Source organism: Streptopelia decaocto, assembly GCF_964273445.1.
Source record: "Streptopelia decaocto genome assembly, chromosome: 2".
NCBI classification, from domain to species: Eukaryota; Metazoa; Chordata; class Aves; order Columbiformes; family Columbidae; genus Streptopelia; species Streptopelia decaocto.
The window spans coordinates 67,738,545-67,758,457 of record NC_138655.1 but is presented as its reverse complement, the minus strand read 5'-3'; the positions used below and the strand labels follow the sequence as shown (position 1 = coordinate 67,758,457).

Here is a 19,913-nt window from a genome sequence, read left to right as displayed (position 1 = left end):
GAGTATATATTTCTGCTTGATGAAAAATAATTTTTTAAAAAAACTTAACTAACGCAATTGAAAATTTAAGCACAGATTCAGTACATTTGAACATTACATTTTTTATGCAAGACAACAGGAAGTTGGATATTTCTCATGGTTTCAGAAGTTTGAAAGACATGATCAAAGCTGAATAGAACGTTCTGAAAACTATGTTAAGAAAGATCCAGGGAAGGAGTTACACACTGTAATGGGCTGGTCTACTCCCAACATTTAGGAGACCTACTACTTAGTAATTACTGTTACAGTGAACTGAGATACTAGGATACATAATGGCATTTAAGTATCCAGTAACTGTCCGAATCATGGGAAAAGGAGGTGTTGCAAAAGCCCTCGCTTTTACTCAAGACTGTATTGTCAAAATGGTCTACTTGCAAGGTAAAGACCTGGATCAATCTCCTGCACTCTTTTTGTTCAAAAGGACAAAATGTGCCATTCAAAAAGCTCAACAGCCTAGTGGTTAGGATACTCTCCTGTGAAGTGAAGCAAGAAAACTCAAATCCCTGCAGAAGGGGGGGATGCAAATTTAAATTTGCTTGCAGATTTTTCTCATCCCATACCAACCATCGGGCTGGTTTAGCAAAAGGGGGCCACACTGTCACAAAAGGCAGAGGACAGATGGTGGAAACCTGGCAAGCGTGCTCTAGGAGACACCTGAGAAGCCAAGCATGCAGGTAAGAGAAGCACACAAATCATTCTCTCCTGTAAGCCAACACAACTCTCATACAAGCTAATGATCCAGCTACTTGGGACTGTCGGCATCCAGGTGACACAATGCGTGACACCCAGAAGGTACAAGAGCACCCATCCATGGCTGGCAAGTTGAGCTATTACTGAGCAAGTATTCTGAAGATTTATATTCATACTACAGTATTAGCTAGGTCACTAAGATAAAACAAAGAACTTCAGTTCAACAGAAACAAGCGAATTATCAAATCTCCATCGCTTTACAGTTCACATTTAAGACTGAGGGAAAAACAAAAATAAAACAAAATAACCAACCAACACTACATAAAAAAAATATGACCTGCTCTGAAAGTGAAGGCAAAGGCCAATTATTGGCAGATCTTCATCATTACTACCTGTGGCCTGCTGTTGAAGTGGATGACATTTTGCCTGCAGCAATATTCATTGCTTATGCTTTCATGGCATTTATAGCAGTGCTAAGAGGCCACTGAACCCCCCTACTCTCGTTTGTACACTCATGGCACTGTTACATGCTGGAACTTGGAGGAAATGGAGGGGATGGTCCTGCTGGTTTTTGACATCACAATTCAATGGGGGAAGATTAAGAATTTCTGCAGCATTTTCAATCCTCAGTAGCTGTTGTGTATGGCAAGGGCAGGGAGTGTGCAGTCCTTACCAAAACAGGTGCTGCCACCACAACATTGTGTACATTAGTTCTAAAACATAACTTTGTTTTCCATGGACCACAGAACTTGAATCGACTGTGTCATTAAATACTGTTTTTTCCTTAATGAGTACTGTTCTTAACTTGGGAGATGAAGTTTTATTTACAGAATCACAGGTTGCTGGGGATTGGAAGGGACGTCGAAAGATCATCTAGTCCCATCCCCCTGCCAGAGCAGGAACACCTAGACGAGGTTACACAGGAAGGTGTCCAGGCGGGTTTTGAATGTCTCCAGAGAAGGAGACTCCACAACCTCCCTGGGCAGCCTGTTCCAGTGCTCTGGCACCCTCACTGAGAAGAAGTTTCTTCTCAAATTTAAGTGGAACCTCTTGTGTTCCAGTTCGAACCCATTGCCCCTTGTCCTATCATTGGTTGTCACCGAGAAGAGCCTGGCTCCATCCTTCTGACACTTACCCTTTACATATTTATAAACATTAAAGAGGTCACCCCTCAGTCTCCTCCAAGTTAGAGCCCCAGCTCCCTCAGCCTTTCAAAAAATGAACAGAAAGTTGACTGTGTACAAAAAGTCCAGCATGCTCTAACCTCCACTCATACAGCAAGACAGACATCTAGATTCAGGTCCCCTTCCAGAACTGTGGCCTCTACCCTTGGGTTGGATTCTGCACAGTAAGATCTACTGATATAGACAACCCATCAGGATGCAGATTTACTCCCTCCCTAAAGCCAATGCAGTGCAAAGGCAAGCTCATTAATAAATCCCAGATCCACTCAGTTCAGCCTGTTTCAAGCATCCTCTTCCTCCCAAAGGAGCATGTGAAAGAACTGGAAAGGCATCAGTGGCTATGCTTGGCTGTGAACATCATCCCAGGAGCCAGCTCACAGCAATCACCACGAGCAGCTCCAGCTGAAGGGGAGGAAGAACCAGGACAGCCACAGAACAGCCATTAGGGCAACAACTGAGGCCACCAGATCTTCTTCCTCCAGGGAAGACGGAAGCAACCACCTTTCGCAGCGATTCACCCACAGTGACTGAAAAAGCTGCCTGGGTATGAGGGGACAGTGCTGGGAGAGTCTTCAAATGGCCAAGGAAGCACAGGAAGCCCTAAACAGGTGTTTCGCAATATCTCTGAATATGAATTTCCACCTGTATGAATGCGGTGAACTGGATTAGCAGGGCACCTCACATTGCACGGCACACTCCAAGAAGCAGAGTGATGAAAGGCCCAGCCTTGGGAGTGCAGCTGCTCAGGTCAGACTCAGTGGAAATATGTGGGGAAGAAATCTGAAGAAATGAGATCAGCCCACATTAGGGCCTTCTGAGTTCAGGGCACCTTGTTCTTACACCTCGGGTCTTTCTGGGAAACTGGGAATAGGGACAAAAGGGCTAAAATAAAAGGTATTTGTTTCCTTATAATCACATACCTCACTAAAAGCAGCATTATATCTATGTAAAACTTACTACTTGATGATAATTTATGGCTTTAAAGTACATGAAAACTACATAAAGCACTAATTGCAATGCTAAGGCTGTTAGTTTGCAAACAAGCAGAATTATGCAGGACTGAAAATTATATTCTGCTACTATTTAAATTGCATATTCTGTGCCACAACTGCAAACAAGATCAAGGCCCCATTAAATGCAAACACATATGCAGAAGAGCTGCAATAGATACCAATGTTGAAATCAGGGAGTAATGGGGCAAGAGGGGAAAAATCACACATATAACATTGTAGACCAACAGACCACTGTGAAAGCATAAGGTTCACCATATAAAACAGACATTAAAGCACAAGACATCGAGTACGATAATTTTGCACACTTCCAAAGCGCTCTTGGATACCAATAATTTATAATGAAAAGTTGTGAACGATAGACATGTATGCACAATAATCTTCACTAAACTTGCCTTCAGACCTTTCCTATTTTCTTACTTAATTGCTTAAAATATGACCTTAAATAATGCCCTAACTAAAATACATGCATGCATTTTTAAGACCAAAATAGAAGCATGGAATTCCACAGCCACACTAAAAAAGAAGCTGCAGCTTGTAAATTCCTCAACCACGAAAAGAACAGCATTTCAGCAGAGGTTTTATTTGGATTTTTGTCTTCAGCTGGTTGTTTGTTTTATTTGTTTTTAATTAAAGCAGTAGAAGCAAACTGACTATTTTTAAAATTAATTTTCCCAAGGCTACTTTGGGATTCTGTCACTAAATTTTACTCATCATTAAAAGGTGTAAAAAAACGACTTATCAAATCAAGATCGTCTTCATAATGGATTTTGCTATTGCAAAGGTTTCTCTTCTCCTACCACATAATTCTAAATTTGAATCTGTTTTCTCGAACAAAAGATTTCTGAATTTACAAGCTGTGCACACTACAATCACAGACTGAATTTTCTTTGGCGAAATCAAGCAAACAAAAGGAGGAAAAATGGGCAATAAATGAAAGCAGAATTATAACTTTACACTACAAAACATGAGATTTCCACATATTCCATGAATGTTTGATTAGTTTTCTAATGTTACCTAATTCCAATGTTCTGTAACTTGCCCCAGATAAACTTGCGGTAGTAGAAAAGCATGTTTTTCTGGAACATGGTCTCGGTGATATAGAAAAACGATCTGAGCAACTCAACAACATAGGTATCCATCAGCCAGTATAGGAATTTAGCCAAAAGTTCTTCACGGAAACAATGTTCATAGGCAGGAACAAAGTGATCACCTTCAACAAACAATTCAAAGGTTGTTGTAGTAAATGTCAACTATTTGTATCAGTAAAGAAATAAAACATACAAACTAAACCCCCCACATATAACACTCTATCTTAGCTTGAGGTTAATTGAAAGAAAAAAAAAGCAAATGCAAGCAATTCCACAGCTGCCACTCCAAATTTTCACTGGCATTAAATAATATGATTAACTCAAGCTCAAAACACAAATGTAGAAACTAATGTGTGTGACAAATTGACATACAGGATACAAAAACATGCCATTAGTAGCCCAAAGACTTAACTTTCTTCCCCCAATGCTGATTGTGAAGGCTCTTTAATGCATAATGGCAAGATTATTGTGAAGGGAAAGGTAAAATGGAAATAAGGCTACTACAACATAAAACTTAAAAAAAAAATGCAAAAGAATGAAAATATTTAGGTATACTGGAAAAATAACAGAATTAAACTGGGCTGACTTGGGGATAAGAATGATACTCTGATTTTCCAACTACATGAAAATTAATTAATTTCAGGGTTACGCTTTATTTCAGACATCCTGTATAAAACTTACTTCTGCAGCCAAAAAACCAAAAAATTCACCCCAAGTCCAGCAGCACTTATAATGTTTAGATGGCTCAAAAATTATTAACCCAGAGCATTCCCAGCTACAGTCAAATTTAAGGCCACAGAGATTTGTAGCAATGCCTCAACCTGGGTGAGTGGGGAACAAAACCCTGTGCTACAATACTGAATTTTTGCCAACTTCCAATAACACTTTTTCTAATTAAATTTTAGAGTGGAACTTCACAACATACAACAGGATAATTTAAAGAAATTATACAGAAGTATTAGTCTAGCTGCATAGCACAAATAATGATTAGAGCACAAATGTGTTAAAAAAAGCTTAATTTTGACACAAAAGAGCAGAGGCTTAACACTGAAACTTATAAAATGGAAATAAGTTTCCAGTTCTCTACCCTGTTTGGTTTTTGTGCGCTTCAGGGCGGAGACTTATTCATGTATTTACAGCACCTAAGAAAAGACTACTGTAAAGAGATAAAACAGTGTTCACTTCAACAGAAGCCAGGTAACATCAGTTAAAAAAAACCACAAAAAGCAACAAAACCAAACCAAACAATGATTGTACGAAAACTCTCTAATTTTAGAGTTGCAATACGCAGTTGTAATACACAAGTCAGGATGTTAACTAGCTGTCTTGCAACTAGATACTTTGTTTTTTAAGTTCCTGACAGCAGATGTAAATGATGACTACAATTTGGGGAACTGACAAGAAATCACTACTACCACTTTTGGAGAAAAAAACCCCCACCCACCTACAGTGCAGCAAAGCAATTACATGTGTGTTTAAACTTCAAGCACATGGAAGTAGTTTCACGAAAATTAAAATCAAGTCTATGTGGTGTTTTTCCTGGAATAAGGCCAGAGAATAAGAAGGTGTTATATTTTTTTAAGATAAGATCTTCCAAGTTACTATGAACCAAGCATATATTTTACAATAAAAACATTTAAAAATATTTAACTTCTCAGCATTTTGTAAAGCATGGCTTTGAGCCACAGTTTCTGAATAAACAACCAACATATTTCCTTGAATTAACAGTTTCTTATGGAAGTGTAACCTCCCCTACTTTTGATCTCAGTTCTCAAACATTTATTTCCCTCCTACATTACAAAGAATCTGTAGTGATTCTAGAATCTAATCGCACCTTTTAAAAAGCAATACAATTTTCAGGTCACATTACTGTAGGATGCAAGCACATTACCAGGTAAGAATAAATACTGCACACATAACAGTTCAGGAAATGCAATCCACATTGTACAGTTGGAGAACAAAGCACAGAAAAATGGCAATATGCATTAGATCCTAAAGCAATCTACCACAGAAACACAGCTTCAGCCTAGATTTAAGTCCTAGGATGGCGTCTGAGGAAAGACTTCTTTAGGGAAACAAGATTTACCTGTCATCATCTGAAAAGAGGATTAAACAGAAGGGATTGGTATAGAATTTGGTACAATCAGCTGATGCTCTCACAATAGCTTTCGGCCAGGGACCTGGTGCAGGTTCTGGGGACCCCTGCACTGCCAACTCCCCAGTAAGGCTCAGTCTGGGTCTCTGGTTCCTAGAGAAGTTCTCTAGAAAGGGGACAGATGGTGGGCAACCCCTGGGTTGCATGAGTCCCATACTCACATCTTTCTCACAGGATTGATGTGAGGGAGGAAAAAAAAAAAAAACCACACTGTGGGAGGAAGGTTCACTCCTATAGCAGAGGAGCACATGCCACTACAAATGCCTTGATTTGCTTTTAGTTCTTTCTGAGGGCTTATGGTAACCAGCAGACAGACTGCACTCATTCCGTACATACCCAGGTCATACTTCAATGCATTTTCAGTTACCGCAATTTGGAGGGTAGGAGTGGAAAGAGTTTTGTTGAAAGGTCCAGGTTCTGAATTCATGTTTGTGAAAATGTCATCCCATTAAACACAAAAGGGTGAATGAAAACACTGAAAACTGAAGTTCTGGAAGGAAGACAGGCTTAAGTGTTCTTCCACCATCAATTACAAACACTACCAGGTTTGCTGTCTTGGCTAAGGTTATCACCAATGAACCCGATAACTCAAAAACCAGATTCAATACCTTCCCCTTCCCACCTTAAATATCACCTGACACCCACAGCACTTAGCTCTTCAATATAAGAAGTACCTTTGACTAGACGAAGCCACATGCAGTCATTCACTCTCATCTTCCACATCAACTCCCGCAATGAAAGCTTAGCAAACTTCCCCATGGAAATGAACGCTTTCACGTTTTTTAAGAACCGGCACTTGTTATGGTTTGAGCCCCAAAGCTCAGCGGGTATGACCCGCTCCAGGCACTCCCTCACAAAAATGTACACCTGCCAGTGGCTGCTGTGCTGCTTGAGGAGCTCCCGGAGGGCTGAATCACACACCTCTCCTGGGTTTTGCTCCCCACTCTGCGACTCCCCGCCCACAGATTTTGCAAGAGGAGCGCGTAAGTTGTCTGTCACATCAGTGCAACCAGATGTGCATCTGCTGCTTGTCACATGCTTAGCAGGCTCTTTCCCAAACTGTTCTGCTTCCTGGCGAACCTCTGCTTCCCCAGGCAAGGCTGCCCGACAAGGCAGCTCGGCTTTTCTCACACTTGTTTCAGATATCCAGACAGGGCAATTTTTTTTCAAAATAACTAAGTAAGGGCACTTTCCATGATTTGTTAACAGCTTCTGAAATGTATGTCTCATTTGCCAGTAGCGTTTGGGCAACCTCTTCTTTCTCCAGATGTGATGTGGCTGATTTTGTCTGTGCTTTTGCTCCAACAGATTTTGCCTTAAGAATATCGTTTCTATAAGCCGTCTTCCACCTGCCTGACAGCCCTGCAAGCGATTCAGTAAAAACGATTTAGGAAAGCATTCTTGGAAACTCCTGCGAGAATACAGAAGCAGCTTCCTGTCAATGTACACTGCAGAACGCAAGAGTGTATTTGGTAACTTCTTTGCCAAATGAGCTAGGGGACTTTCCCGCCTTCTGCATTCTGAAGAAATACCCTCCAGGGGGTTGATTTGTACAGAATCCAACTGAGATTTATACGTGTGCATCTCTACTCCTTTCCTACAGGATTCTGCTTGCATTTCATTCCTGGACTTTAAAGCTTTGTTACTCTGAACTCCTCGCAGAAAAGAGCTTTCTCCTGCCACAAACTTCTTCCCGTCACAAGAACTGTGAACTAAAGAAGGACCAGACATATCACTGTTACTTCTTTGAGACATGTGCTTTCTTTTAATGAGACTTACAGAATGTGATTCTACATAATCAGTTCTGTATCTCTTGGAACTAGCTTGGTTTACATCAGGAGTGAGATTACATGCCTTTTCCTCTCTCACTTTCTCCTCTACTTTTGCTCGCTTAGCTGGAATTTCAAGTTGTTCCCTATTAAGCCTCCTTTTTAAGGATGGTGCTGTAGCTGACAGATACAAACCGGAGCTACTCTGTTTTTCCACATGTTCAGTAACCATGCTCATCTCTTTGCTTGCTTTAGAAACAGTTTTTGCAGAATACTGGTAACCGGACACTACGCTTTGTTTCTTGTTATTTTTTTTATTTCCCATGCTGGAGACATTAGCTTCAAGTCTTTGTCTGTATTTCCACCAATGCGACTTTGAAAGATACTGCCTATGAAACATAAGCCTTTTTTGCATATAGTCAAGCAAGCTACTACGTTTAGGCTTTGAAAATCTTTGTTTAACAAACACTGGGGATGAGTCTACATTATGTGAAATAAGTTCATAAACTGGTTGCCCACAGACTTGGTAACAATTACTACGGGGGACCAGCATAAAGATTGCACAGTGTTCCAATAAATACATCATCACATCATCCCCTATCCTGCTCAGCAGTGTTTCCCAGAAGCCACTCATACGAAGAGTCTCTGTTGCAGTATTGGGTAGGTAGCTGTATATATTTGAAGACGGCATGATATGGAAATCAGAACTGTTTTCATCCAATAAGGAGTATCCATATGCAAGGACATTCTTCTTTCTCTTTTCACACAGTCTCTGAATGACTCTTGTGATGACTTCACTCTGACTAGATAACTAAAGAAAGAAAAAAGAAAAAGCTTTTATTACCGACTATTACATGAACTACAATATACACTTTGAATAAACGGACATGAAAGAGACACAGTCCTAGACATTCACTTTAAATTAAACCCTTTCAGAGCAATATTAATGATTCACCAGCTCCATACCCAAAAGGAACGATTTTCAAGTCTACTACAAGATGTTTACATGCAGCCACACAGGCCTACGACTTTAAGGAAGTCTTTTTAATGTCTGCCCTTTTGATCCTGGTTTTCATGCCCAGGAAACACCCTACACTGCTCCCCTTGGCTCCCTCAGCAGCCCGGCCTCCAGGTCACTGTGCCCGTAGATATGAGCTTATGCAGGCTCCGACCTCCAGGGAACTAACGCTGATATTCTTGAGGCCTCCCTTTCCTTTTGCATAAAGTTCAACTGAACAACTCAGTTCACAATTCGAAAACCCGCTCAACAAGCTTGCAAAGTCGTTTCCTACCATAGCGCAGCTTACGCATGTGGTACTGGAGAGAGAAGCAGCCTTTCCCCTCTGAAAAGTTCATTCTGCTCGAACACCGACCTGCAAGTGGGTTTTCCCCCCCTCTCCTCTACCCTTTCAAGAGTGGGAAAGTGACACTTTTCATTTCCCGTTGCTCCCCGGCCACATTTGGTTTGCTCACTCCTACCTCATAGGGCACGCAGACAGCGGGGGAACCCCCGGGCGCGCAGACCTGCTACGTTTTCCAACCACCCACCCGCTGGCACAACGACTTCGCTCGCCCACCCCCAGCAGAGGGGAGCGGGGGATGATCCCGCACCGCTCCCCGCTGGCCAGAGCCCACAGCCGGGGAGGCTGGAGGTGGCAGGGGACGCCCAGCGGGAAGGCCCGGCCGGCGGCGGCCACGAGGGGCGAAGGGCCACGGCGGAGGCGCGGAGGACAAGGAGCGCCCCGGCAGCCCCCAAGGGCGGGCAGCGGCCCTGAGCGTCCGCGCCGTCCGCCGCCACCCCAGGGGGCTCTCACCCGGGCGCCCGGCAGGGCTCGCTCCTCCGCGGGGGCTGCGCTGCTGCGTCCGCCCCGGGCCCGGCGCAGGTGCGAGCGGCGCATCGCTCCTACCTGCTGGAAGGTGAAGGGCCGGGGGATGGCGCGGGCCCCGCGGGGGACGCACACCACGCACTGCCCCACGAAGGTCCGGTAGCAGGGGGCGTCGTCGCCCCGCAACACCTCGGCCTCCTCGGCGCCGCTCTCCCGCAGTCGCTGGATGAAGGTCTCCAGCGGGGTGACCTCGGCGTAGCAGCCGCGCAGGGCGGCCAGCACCGCCGCGAAGGGCTTCGCGCCCGCCATGTTGTGCTGCGGGAGCCACCGCCACCTGGGGCAGCCCCGCGCTCCCCGCCCGCACCACTGCGCTCCGATACACCACACAGCCGCCGGCGGGCGGGGCTGCTGCTTTAAGTAATTAAAAGTATTAATTAAAAAAAAAAAGGGGGGGAGGGGGGGGTGGAGAAAACGCCCTCGCAAAAGCTCCTCGTAGCTGCTGTGCCCGGGTGCCGCCGTACCCCAGCGTGGCCGCGGGGGGCGGTGGCCAGGGCGGGGCGGGGCGGGGCAGGGCAGGGCAGGGCAGGAGGCCGCTGTCCAGCTCCGGGGCTCCTTCCTCTGCCGGCGCGGCCGCGGGCCCGGGCTGGGGCGGGGTGGGAGGCACAGCGGGGGGTCTGTGAGGCGGAGGAGCGGCACTGGCCGCCACCGGTGTGCCACACGGCTTCCGGCCGGTCATCTAGGCTTTTGTTTTCAAACGGCTTTGTTGGTGGGGAATTCATGCTGTGCGGTTTCAGGAGGCTTGGGGTGGTGTGAACTACAGTCAGGAAAGGTGTTGAGGGAAGTTTTTAAGGTTGTGAAAAAAGCAGTTGTGATTCGTGCTAAGATGCTTAATGTTTACAGATATAACCAAATGAGGCACGGGCTCTGAACCTGGAAAAAGGTGGTTAAGTTCTATGTAAAAAGTTATGAAACTTACTTATGAAGTTATATTGACAGAGGGAACTAACATTTTAAGGGTTAACTAAACATATAATGGGTGCCTGCTAACGAACTAACACTTTAAGGCTTAGCCACACAATAAATGCTTAGTTTAGAGCTTTATGTTAAGAAGAACAGAACCCCATTGAATGCCAAGATAAGAAGTTTTACTGCACCTAGCTGTAAACTTGAGGAGACAAGATAACGAAGATTTACAGCAAAAGGGGGCGCCAGTCTGGTTTCATTCAACTTGGCAGCTTGGGTCCCAGTCAATTCAACATAATGAGCCAAAGGTAAAAAGTTCACTGTGGACTGAAGGAGCCTTCATCCAAAGAACCCCAAAGACCCCTCCTCAAATTCACCAAGTGGCACTGCGCAGGCACAACAGGGGAGGGTCTATGGAAATGGTTATCTGAGACTCATTTTAATCAGAAGCGGGGAAAGGTTATGAATATGTATAGGCGTTCCTGGGGTCAGTATGAATATGTAACACCTTACTGTATTTAAGCACACTTCTTATTGTTTAAAGGTGTGCGTGTTGGGTGGAGTGAATCCCCTGCGCACCCAGCGCTGTTTTGCTTATGCTCTAATGAACACGTGTTTAAGGAATACAAGGAATTGGATTAAATGTTGTTTATCCATAGAAAAAGCGTAAGTTATTTATTTCAAGGTGTTAGAAGAAGTTTCTAAGTGAGTCTTGCTAGATTGTTAAGGTAGATGTCTTCTGGAAGAAACCAGGAAGATTCCCTTCTGTGTGGGAATATAGCGGAAGATTTGGCGAGGAGATTAGCTAAATGTAAATACGCCCAAGTGACTTGCAGCTGTCTGTAGAAAAAGCACATACATCACACTAATTGTTTTACTGACCTTGTGTGCTTGATGGGTAGAACCTCTGTGTTAGATAACACAGGCCTGTGAGAAACTCCAGGCACCTTATCACCGTGTCTGAGATTCCTGCTTTATTGTGAGAAAGAGCGGGAGGCTGTGCCTGCCTGAAGCCTCGAAATACAGGCGAGCTCAGCAGGCCCAGTGATCTTCCAGCAGGGCTGAACTGACCAGCGCCTGCGTCCCCGCCTGTGTCACCTCTGCATGGGAGCTCAGGTGTGGCTTCAGAGATCCCCCAGTAGAGAGGTAACTAAAATAAAACTTGCTCTTTGCAATGCATTCATGGCCTCTGGCTCTTCTTGCGACGTGCCTGCGTTTGTGCGCACACCTTCCAAGGAACCCCTTTTAGGATCAGGACTCCATATATCAGAGGTGTCAAACTAATTTTCACTGGGGGGCACATCAGCCTCCTGGTTGCCTCCAAAGGGCCAAATGTGATTTTAGGACTATATAGATGTAACTACTTCTACCTATGCTTCCCTCTGTTTCTCCAAAGGTGACGCCACCCCCAAGGTATAATCCAATGGTGATGTCTAATGCAGCTAGGCATGTGGCAAATACAAGGTTCACCATTTCTTGTGAGGAAGGAAGGAAGGAAGAAAGGAAGGAAGGAAGGAAGGCAGGCAAGGAGAAGGAAGAGAAAGAGTTTAGCCTTTAAAATGACGACCCAACTCTTGACTGCTACAACGGAGTCCTCCTCAGCAGCCAGTGGGTTGATACTGGAGAAGGCAATGGCATGAAGGTGAGGAGGAACTACCAACTATGAGACCTTGATGTTTAGGATCTCCTTGAAGAGGTGGACATTGTTCTATGCCTTTCTATCAGCAGGTCTTCCTTTGGTGGTGCAGCCACAGGACAAGTGTGCAAGGAAGCTATTGGATTGCAGTGATAGTGAAGGACGTTCCCACAGCTGAGAACATGCTGGTTGCAGTTGAGGTTGCAACTACTTGGCCTTAGCTCTGCTGGTGGCAGATCTGTGTTCTCAAAGCTGGTTGACATTCTCGTTGCAGATGGCTGGGCTTTTGCCACAGACTGAATTTTGGAAAAGGTCTCTTGACCCTTTCTACCAGCTGTTGGTAAGCCTCTCACAAAATCCCTACCTGTGCCTCTTGTTGATGTCTTCTTGATGGCAATGACCACAGCAATGGTGAGGAGGGACAGGAGGACTGCTGGGACCAGGCTAAAGGGGTTTCTTTCCTTCTGCTGCTTTGCACAGGTGCCACATGGTTTCCTGTGTGTCCACCGTTGGGCTGGGGAGACAATTCAGCAAGGAGAGGGGGAATGAAGTGACATGGAAAAGGAGTAAAGTTTTTTCTTTTAGAAGGATGAATAAGGAAAATTATAGAGTCACAGAGTCATAGAACAGCTGAGAAGAGACCTATGGAGGTGTCTATGGACTTGCTGAAAGCAGGGTCACTTAAAGCAGATTTCTCAGTGCTGTGTCTAATCAGGTTTTGAGTATCCCCAAGGATGGAGACTCCACAACCTTTCCTGCCAACCTGCTCCAGTGTTTTGTCACCTTCAGAGTAAAAAGTTTTTTCAGGTTTAAGTGGAATTTCCTGCACTTTAGTTTGTGCCCGCTGTCTCTTGCCCTGTTACTGGGTACTATTGAGAAGAGTTTGGATCCATCTTGCTTACAACAGCTATTTATACACTTTGATACAATCCCCACTGAGCCTTTCCTTCTTGGGGCTAAACAGTCCCAGCTGCCTTAGCGTCTCCTCTTATGTCAGATGCTCCAGCTCCTTAATCATCTTAGTGTCCCTTAGCGGCAAGTTCACTGGGCTCACTCCAGTATATCCATGTCGTTATTACACTGGAAACCCAGGTCTGGACAAATAATGAAGTTACACTTCTCCTCAACAAAATTTATCCTTCAATTCAGACCTAATCTTATCCCCATCATACTTTTTCCCCCTTCTCCACCTTTTAACTGCTTTTTTCCAGGCCACTGTGTGTCTCTCGCACTGTGTGATGCTTCCTGCATGGTGTCCCTCTTCTTACACCAGCCCCAGCCTCTCTATTTGATTCAGCTTCTTCCTACTTGCCTGTTGCTCCTTAAGAGAGAGGCTCAGCCCTTCCTTCTCCTCCTGCATTTACCTCCTCAGAGTCATAGTCTTCATTGCATCAGACACACCCCGCGCCGGTCAAACTTTGAACTTTTTGGTTCTGTTTAATCAATGTTCAGCACTGTGTTGCACGTGCCAGTCCCAATACAAGCTTTCCTCCAAAACTCTTTGATCCTTTCCTCAGCCTCTTGGCTGACAGCCAGCCATGCCTAAGCGTGTCATACTTTGCTCTTCCTCAGGCACGCTCTTCCTCCTGTTTCACACTGCCTTTCGGTATTGGAGAGTTTGAGGGGAGATTAATTTTCCATGTGTGCTGGTTTCAACTGGGGTAGAGTTACATTTCTTCATAGTAGCTTGTACGGGGCTATGTTTTGGATTTGTGCCAAAAATAGCATAGATATCACACTAACGTTTGTGTTACTACTGAGCAGGACTTACACAGTGTCAAAGCCTTTTCTGCTCCTCAGACTGCCCCACCAGTGAGTAGGCTGGGGATGCACAAGGAGTTGGAAGGGGACACAGTCAGGACAGCTGGCCTGTGACAACTGTGACAGCTGACCAAAGGGGTATTCCACACCAAATGATGTCAGGCTCAGCAATAAAACTGGGAGGGAGGTTGGCCAGGGTGCTGCTGCTCAGGAACTAGCTGGTCATCAGTCAGTTGATGGTGACCAATTGTTTTCATTTGTATCTTTTGTCTTTCTTGGGTTTTATTTTTATTTCTCTTTGTTATTATTTTTTTCCTTACAGCTTTTTTTTTTTTTTACATTATTATTTATTTTTAATTATTAACTTGTTTTTCTCTCAACCTACAAGTTTCTTTTCATTTTTACCCTTTTCCCCATCCCACTGGGCAGAGGAAGTTAGTGAATGGCTGTGTGCTGCTTAGTTGCCAGCTGGGGTTAAACCACAGCATTGTGGGTTCAGTCCGTACTGAATTACTACTTTCTGCAAGCTCATGCTGTGTTGACATGCCTCTATTCATGCAGATGAGACTCTTAAGTTTTGAGACCTCCACACAAACTCATTCCCTTTGGCATAGATCTCTTCGTGGCCCAGGTGTGGTCTGTCCAGTTGCTTTCAGACTCTGAGTGCTACTTCAGTGCTGAAGATGCCTACATCATCCACCAGTTTGCATCAAAATTTACTCTGCCCAAGTACAACATGAGAAAGGTAGAGCAGAAGATGTGTGCACAGCTGGCTCCTAAAAATTATATTTACTCAATACTTTACACCTCACTGAGTTATTTTTTTACTATGTGATTACAGAGTCTGCAGTGGCAAAAGATTCATAAAAAAGCAGCGGCCTTCCTCTACTGAAGAGGTGGTGTTGATCAGCCATGGTGTCTTTACCTGGCTTTATTGCTGGAGCATTCTCTCCCTGTTCTTGAAGGGGGCTCTTTGACCACCTTTCATGCCTTGTAATCCTCTGCATTTTCACCATATATGGGAGTTTTTTCAAATGGGTTCTTTGTTTCATTTTTGTGTGCAGAACCTTATTCTACCTGGTCTCTTGGATGGCATTCTCTGCTGACCATTAATGGACTATTTGCATTTCATGTATCTGTTCTTGGGTGGTGGGAGCTCTGCTCTCGGTCCTGTGCTTGCACCCCCAGAGGGAGCCTGCTATGTGAGAAATAGTATCTCAGCTTTAGTATCTTAACACTGTACACTTAAATGCAAGCTTACAAAACGGTAGTATGGTGTTGCAATGAAGGAAAAGACGTGTCTTGCTATATGTGGGTATGTTAGGAAAGGAGAAAGAAAACCAGCATTTCCCTGCAGAGGCTGCTTGGTATCTGCCATCTACCAGGAGCACTAGCAAAAAAATGACTTCTCATTTGTATGTGTGGAGTAGATGCTGCACAAGTGCTCCAAGTCTTCTTAGCTCATGTTTGTGGGTCATTGTGCCACAAGGCTCGACAGCACAATGTAAAGCACATCCTGCCCCTGTGGCAGTGGGGTGAGAGTCCATGTGCGCTAAACCTCAGTAGAGTCCAGAAATTGTCCAGTGGTAGAAAAGAATGGGTTCAAATTGGAACACAAGAGGTTCCACCTAAATTTGAGAAGAAAATTCTTCTCAGTAAGGGTGCCAGAGCACTGGAACAGGCTGCCTAGGGGGTTTGTGGAGTCTCCTACTCTGGAGACATTCAAAACCCGCCTGGACACCTTCCTGTGTAACCTCATCTGGGTGTTCCTGCTCTGTCAGGGGGATTGGACTGGGTGATCTTTTGAGGTCCCTTCCAATCCCCAACATTCTGTGATTCTGTGAAAAGCTTTGCATGCTGAGAAATCTTATTCTTCTCCTATAAACAAAGCACTTTTCTTAGCATTTACTCTTGGCCTTGGCAAACCTAGGTGTTACTATCTCACTTCAAAGATGGTCAATTAGTATAATAAATTTTCAGCTTGACCCTAAGAAAGAGTTGGTAGTTGGCAACTTTATTAGAGAAGGGAGTATCCTTTCACTTCTCTGCTGAATCCTTCAGAGCTCTGCACCAGTACTGTGATGCCAGGATAGAGTCCCAGGAAAGAACTATGGAACTACATTTAACCTGGTAAAAAGATGCTGGAGAGGATTAATTTGAAAGAAGAAAAATATATGATCCTGCTGGTAGCTGAATGAAAGAGCTGGTCAAAATTTCAGCAGAATGAAATACCTGTTTTGTGTATGAACTGAGTTAGCCTTTGTCACTGGGAGACTTTCAGTGAAAGACTGTGCTGCCTTTAGAAATGCAGGGCCCAGCAGAAAAGAGCAGCTTTTAAAAAAATATTGTTGCAGACTGAGAATGCCTAGAGCTGATTAGCAGAAGATGCCAATCCTTTCTGAAATCCTGGGACAGAAAGCCAGGAAGTCTAAGGGGCTTGTTTGTCACTCCAGCTAGAGGTATTTATAACCAATCATTTAAAACCACAGCATAACCAAATAACACTTTCTACCTTTCCCCTTCCCTGTCCCCCAAAAGGGTGAATGTGTCTCTGTTTCCTCTTTGTAAGCTACTTCTTGAAATTCTAATTCTGTGAAGTGATCAGATGAAGAAAATAGTAGTGAAGGACATGGATGCATGCAGAGCCTTGTGTCTTCAAGTCTACTTTTTGGTTTTTTGTTCGGTGGAGGTTTTTGATAATAAGCAAACTGATCCATAATGTATTGCTGATCCTTGCACATTTGGCATAGCTCAAGAGGATCAGAGGTAGCCTATATGAGGCTGCAGGGCAACGCTTACTGTGTTCCAAGGATAACAGAGTCAAGGTCTGTGACTGGGATTTTTTGCAGATTGCCTGGTCCTCTGACACTAATCTTCTGAGATCCCCAAGTTTATGAAATCAGAGTTGGTTTGAAACAGTACAAATTCCTGGTTCAAGTTAATTTTTTTTCCTCCTATGTATCTTTGCAACAACTTCTGGGATGTCAGAAAGGGCGAGACTAAGCAGTTCTTTCTCAAGCAAGCTGATGAAGGGTTTGGCAGTTTTATGAAATGAAACACTGCTTATTCGTTTCTGTTCTCCTGATCAGCACTAGGCAAATCACAGGATCACAGAATGTTAGGGATTGGAAGGGACCTCAAAAGTTCATCTAGTCCCATCCCCCTGCTGGAGCAGGAACACCTAGGTGAGGCTACACAGGAAGGTGTCCAGGCGGGTTTTGAATGTCTCCAGAGAAGGAGACTCCACAATCTCCCCGGTCAGCCTGTTCCAGTGCTCTGGCACCCTCACTGTGAAGAATTTTCTTCTCAAATTTAGGTGGAACCTCTTGTGTTCCAGTTTGAACCCATTGCCCCTTGTCCTATCATTGGTTGTCACCGAGAAGAGCCTGGCTCCATCCTCGTGACACTCACGCTTTACATATTTATAAACATTAAGAAGGTCACCCCTCAGTCTCCTCCAAGCTAAAGAGCCCCAGCTCCCTCAGCCTTTCCTCATAAGGGAGATGCTCCATTCCCTTCATCATCTTCGTTGCCCTGTGCTGGACTCTCTCCAGCAGTTCCGTGTCCTTCCTGAACTGAGGGGCCCAGAACTGGACACAATATTCCAGATGTGGTCTCAATGAAACACCTGCTTATGACAGAGACTGAACAGCAGGTGTAGGAAGAGCTGAGAACTTCAGTATGGGAAATGTAAATTGCTAAATCCAGTTGGAAAAGTAGAGGCTATACTCCAGTAGATCCTGTGGAAGTCAGTTCAAACTAGGTACCTGTGACAGCTCTTTGAGCTGAAGCTTGCAAGTGATGCAGATAGGAAGCTGCAGGGCAGCAAGGAAGGAAAATGTACCACAGAGCCACTGCTGGCTGGCCCTGAGACAGACATTGAGCGTTACGTACCACTAAGTTGCAGCTGTGCCAAGCCTAGTGTTCTGAACAGAATCATAGAATCATTTTGGTTGAAAAACACTCTCAAGATCATCGAGTCTAACAATAACCTAGCACTGTCACTAAACCATGTCCCTAAGAGCCTCATCTACGTATCTTTTAAACACCTCCGGGGATGGTGACTCCACCACTTCCCTGGGCAGCCTGTTCCAATGCCTGACAACCCTTTCCATGAAGAAACTTTTCCTCATATCCAATCTAAACCTCACCTGGCACAACTTGAGGCCATTTCCTCTTGTCCTATCACTTGCTACCTGGTAGAAGAGACCAACACCCTCCCTGCTACGACCTCCTTTCAGATAGTTGTAGACAACGATAAGGTCTCCCCTCAGCAATGGGAGTGAAGAGCACAGCTGCAGTTCCCAAGTATATGCTCACAGGCTCTTGCTTCAGCAGCTGGGTTGTTAGCTGGAGCAGCGCTTGCGGATGAACCATGGCAGTGAAACATCTACCTGTCCCTTAGGCCGCTCAACACAGACTAACCTGTGGCTAGAGACTGCTAGAGGCAATTAATGCGTAACAAAAACATTCATGGTGAACTCTTCAAAGTCCAGAATGAAAGTAAGATAGCCCATGAGTCTTTGCAGAAGTGCAAGACTAGAAGGAGGACAAATCATCATAAAAGCAACCATCAAAGAGTTCTGTCTGAAGTTAACAAGGATTGTGGAGCTGTGGATGACTATGGAGAATACCAGCCAGAAACTGAGGGGCTGGTACGTTTTATACCCAAAACAGTTTGTAAGGAGTTTTGTGGGTACCACACAGCAAGGACTAAAAGGACAGAGTACTGCTGAACAGAAAGCTGGGGGGAGAAGGGGAGAAGCTACACAATCCTTTGAACTGAACACAGGAAGACAATATCAGACAGAATTCCCTTCCCAGTGTTCAAGTGTTTGTCTTTTGAATCTAAAGTATTTTTGTTCCTTTTGATGCAGGTATACTCATCAGGGTGTGTGGGGTGGTAGGATAAACAAACAAACAAACAAACAAACAGGATTTTGGGGGACTCAATATTAAAAGGAGCAGTAAGAAATAGAATTGCATAAAGGAAAAGCTTGAGTGAACTGATTAGCTCCAAATATCCTTAAGAAGCAGCAGTGGTATTTAACATAGATGGATGAAAACTTGGGAGACATCACCGTTTCCTCCCATACTAAGAGAAATTCTTAAATGTGTCTGCAACTGCTGGAAAAGTGCCTTAAACCTCACAGACACAGGACCAAACCTCTCCTAGTGTGAGAGGGGAAGCATTCAGAGACAGTCATCAGGCATCTGGGAAAGTTGGGCTCTTTCTGGCTGTATTTCTCAACATCTATAGCTACATTTATTCACCTGGAGGGTTTTACACACGACTACCAGGAAAGCCTGATCAGTCTGTAAGAGGGGGAAGATGCTGTGCTGGTACTGGACAGCCTCCCAAGGTCCCTTCCCACCTACGCTGGTTTCCATCTTACAACATTGCAAATCTGTAGCATAGAGAGGACCAGCATTACTAATAAATTATCATGTTTCCCTTCTTCATCATGAGATTTATCTTCTGATGGAAAAACTGGAAAATGTGATGCGTGCAGACAAACTACAGAATTATCTGTCTGAACGCTTCTGGCACTGAGCTGTAGCTGACAACTCCTGGAGTGTAATGCCATATGAAAAGGGAACATACAGCAGCGCTGAGTCTACACATCAGTGGTATATACAGCACCTGCTTTAGCAGCCACAGAAGCAGAGTAGAGTTCTTCAGCTGCTGCCCATTTTGTAACTCAGTGAGCTCCAGGGAAGAAGTCATAAGGGCAGAAGGTCATCTCTTGGAGAACACAGTCAGCAGGTGAAGATGAGCAGGAAATTGC

General features: G+C 44.5%; 1 protein-coding gene across 1 annotated transcript in view; it reads right to left on the bottom strand.

Annotated features, from left to right (window-relative positions):
* TERT (telomerase reverse transcriptase) overlaps positions 1 to 10,283 on the bottom strand; it is a 33,751-nt gene extending 23,468 nt beyond the window's left edge. The window contains exons 1-3 of the mRNA XM_082043776.1: positions 9,846 to 10,283; positions 6,844 to 8,749; positions 3,941 to 4,136 (exon numbers count right to left, since the gene is read on the bottom strand). Coding sequence (XP_081899902.1) covers positions 3,941 to 4,136; positions 6,844 to 8,749; positions 9,846 to 10,073 — 2,330 coding nt within the window. The 5' untranslated portion in view covers positions 10,074 to 10,283. The remainder of the gene's footprint in view (positions 1 to 3,940; positions 4,137 to 6,843; positions 8,750 to 9,845) is intronic.
* Between the last annotated feature and the right edge of the window lie 9,630 nt (positions 10,284 to 19,913).